General features: G+C 49.3%; 1 protein-coding gene across 1 annotated transcript; it reads right to left on the bottom strand.

Annotated features, from left to right (window-relative positions):
- tmem35a (transmembrane protein 35A) lies at positions 1-3,375 on the bottom strand. The gene is made up of 2 exons (XM_088925592.1): positions 2,972-3,375; positions 1-1,933 (listed from the first exon to the last, which is right to left on the bottom strand). The coding sequence occupies exons 1-2, from the start codon at positions 3,089-3,091 to the stop codon at positions 1,571-1,573; spliced, it is 483 nt and encodes a 160-aa protein (XP_088781718.1). The 5' UTR covers positions 3,092-3,375; the 3' UTR covers positions 1-1,570.

The following is a 3,375-nucleotide window of genomic DNA, read 5'->3' as shown; positions in this document are numbered from 1 at the left end:
TTTCTTCCCAAAGAGGTGTCTTTATTTAGCTCATTAGGTTTTACAGGGAAAAAGCAGCCGTATGTGTGGTGCTTTTCTCCAGGGCTGACACTACCGTATTGTTTCATGATCCGTGTGAAATAATACTCTCTTACAAACATGGGAGACTGCACCTGAGTTATTTCCATTTAGTGTACCATTAAAAATAGTGCAATTTCACTTTTTTAAAACGTATGTTCTTTAAATTACACTACCCTACAGGTCCCATGATAAAATGCCACAGTGAAAATGTATTTTTAAATCCGAGTTGTAAAAGACGACTTTTGAGAAGGATGTTTTTCAAAAACTGTGCCACAGATATATATCAGGAGAATCGTGAAAATTCTCATGGCGTTGCCTGGTGCTGTTCTCCCTCCACTGTATTATTTCTGAACTCGTTTCCTTGCAGGGACAAGCCACGGGCTGACAAAGAAAAAAACCACACTGATAAAGTCACAGCACAGGGAGATGCTGTATTACCCTTTCATTCCATGAGGCACCGAAATAGAACACCTTTGTTTGAGCTTTTTCACAGTTCAAAACATTTTGCCATTTTATATATCAATAACAGAACAACACAGGGTAAAAACAATACACTCACAGTACAGCCAAAAGATTTTCCCCCCTTAGTGGTCAGACACGGAAGTAAATTAGGAACAGGGATTAAACAGCACAAGTGGGATTACTTTCTTCCAGCCATGCTACTTTAAACCAAGAGGAAAGGACCTGCAGAGCTAGGACAGCATGTGTGTGGGACCCCATCAGTTCACCAGGAGGCAGTTTCACCCAGTCTCTACAAGAAAGGAATTCCTGAACACTGCATGCTCTTCGAAGGAGGGGAGAGAGAGGATCTCAGAGACAGACAGATAGCAGATAACAGCACAAGACAAAAAACACACTTTATTTACCAACCAAGTCCGTTATCGATACTGTTCAGAAAGAAAAAGGAAATGTATCGCCACGTGTGCCCAGAGTTTCCCCATGCTTGCCTGAACAGCACAGCCATTCGCAATGTTCATTCTAAGACCCGGGGCCCCATTTTCCCTGTGCAACACACTACCCATTCCATAGCAGTGGAAGGACAGTGGGGTCACAGTTTGGCAGCAGGGAAAATCATGCCTTCTGTATTGAAGCTAAAGTACAAACAAACCTCACAGAAAATATAGACATTATCACATCTGGTGGAATCCATATTACGGGGCTGAAAAAAACATCACGTTTCCAACAGGCGGTGCATCAGCATTCACAGAGCTCACTTGTGTGCTCAAAATGTTACGCTAGTGAAGGAAATAAAATGCATTTAGTTGGAACCTACGTGGATCACAAGGAAGGGAACCGCGGATTCTCCCCTCCGTGTCTACGGAGATCTGTATGGAAACAGTGGCCACAGGTGCGACTGTCTGTGGGCGGGGCTACGGTGCTAAACGGGGGGGGGGGGGGGGGGGGGGCGAACCGGAGCAGGTGAAAGGGAAGCTGGGAAGGCTGCGGCTGTCACGTTTGTGGCGACGGTCTTCTTCTTCCTGGGGCGGCCCCGTCTCCTCCTGGCACGGCCCTACGACACCTTGACCTTATTCTTGTCCCGAGCGTTGGCCTGCTCCTCCCGGCTGTCCTCCGGCTCCGGCCGGTCCTCGCCCTGGCGCGCCACCAGCAGCCGGCAGGTCAGCAGGATGCCGAAGACCAGCGCGTGGGCGTAGCGCTTCAGGGGGTCCCCCACCAGCTGGTGGAAGAAGAGCACCGCCAGCATGACCAGCAGGAGCAGGAAGTTGGCGACGTCCTTGGGCCGCCCGGGCACCAGGGTCATCACGACGCCACAGCCCACCTCCAGGGTGCCGATGGTCTTCCGGAGGAGCACCGAGCTGACGCCCATCTTCTTCAGGCCCGGCAGGGCCTTGGCGTAGCTCTTGTAGGCTCGTTTCTGCGGAGAGGCAGAGCATTTTAGAGTGCAAGACGTTCGTCCTGGGAGGAGGGGCTGATTGTGGACACAGCAACGGGCAGGAGCAGAAAGAGGGATGTTTTCCCAGAAAAGGCAGGAGAGGGAAAAAGCTGCTCTAATCTGCTTCAGGATAAATGAATAAAGCCCCTCACTGCAACACAATGGAAGCGTTTCAAAGAGATGGTGGATTGTGTTCACCTTGTCTATACAAAGAATAAACATTTTTTATTATAGTTATTTCTGTGATCTCCCACCCCCCACCCCCACATCCCTATCACTCCCAAATTGGAATTGTACTGAGGCTGATTTCCAAACTGACATTAAAATGTTAAACTTAGTTTAGACTTGGTACCGAAAAGCTAGTGCGGTTCAGTTCTGGGGGCAGTAACTCGCTGTGAGGACCGGGGACCGGAGGTGCCCGTGTACGTGCTCTCAGCTCGAAGACGAGATGCAACATCAGCACCAGGTGCAGCGTGGAATTTGCTGGAAAGAGCCGCCATTGTCCAAGCAGCAGACAGCCGGCTCTCGGGCTGGCTGCTTCAGGGAAACCTTTTGCGGATTTTTAAGCATAGGAATTACAGCTCATTAGCGGCGATCACATTTTATATCACCTAAAACTTTCATCTTAGTGTCCACGTCAAAGATCAGATGGCTCAATGATTCACAAGCGCGTTTCTTTCCATATTATCTTCTTATGATTACGCATTTCACAGAGCTGAAGATCCATTGTACACTATTCTGATTTCACAGCGTCCGAAAGATGCTTGACAAAGGGTTGCTCTCAATGCAAGCCGGTGACTGCATACCGCAAAGCGCAAACACCTAGTTATCAGACACATACACGTAAATACTCACTTTGCATTTAACGGTGGTATTTCTATTGCATACTAGGAGAGCATCGCTTCTCTAATCTGTGAGGGAAAGCCGATTGCATCCTTGTAACTGATCAGCAAAACAATGCCTTCGCTTTCCGAAGCCATGTTATTACGTTATTGTTTTTTATTTATAGTAGGCGCTTACCATTTCACTGTAGGCGTCTTTGCTTAACCGCGGCGTGAGCTTAATGGTCCCCATAAAGACGAAGAACAGGCCTAAAGCGAACGAGAGAGCCACGATGGTAACCGTCCTTGGAGAAGCCATCGTCGCCGTCTCCCTCTCATCCAGAGCGGAGCCGCGCCGCCGGCCCGCGCCCGTCGGAGGTACAAAGGCGCTGCGAAAGGCGAACGGGATTGGTAGACGAGGATCAATGGCGACGCACCGACCCCACAGGGTCCAAAAGCCCAGTTATTTGCTGTGGTACAGCCCCTCCGCGAACAGACACCAGGACACGCTGGGCTACCAACGTTTATTTTCCTCCCTTTCAGATAAATCAGATCAGCAGCGCCAGCGAGGCGATCAAATTGACATTATACCCAGGCTGGTTT

The sequence above is a fragment of the Atractosteus spatula genome, chromosome 9 (genome assembly GCF_055471065.1).
Source record: "Atractosteus spatula isolate fAtrSpa1 chromosome 9, fAtrSpa1.hap1, whole genome shotgun sequence".
NCBI classification, from domain to species: domain Eukaryota; kingdom Metazoa; phylum Chordata; class Actinopteri; order Semionotiformes; family Lepisosteidae; genus Atractosteus; species Atractosteus spatula.
Note: the sequence above shows the minus strand (reverse complement) of the source record. Positions and strands in the feature narration are given on the sequence as shown.

Coding starts and splice junctions, on each gene's coding strand:
- tmem35a (XM_088925592.1), bottom strand. CDS start 3,091: ATGGCTTCTCCAAGGACGGTTACCATCGTGGCTCTCTCGTTCGCTTTA. Junction 1,934..2,971: donor AAGACGCCTACAGTGAAATG/GTAAGCGCCTAC, acceptor GCCTCTCCGCAG/AAACGAGCCTACAAGAGCTA.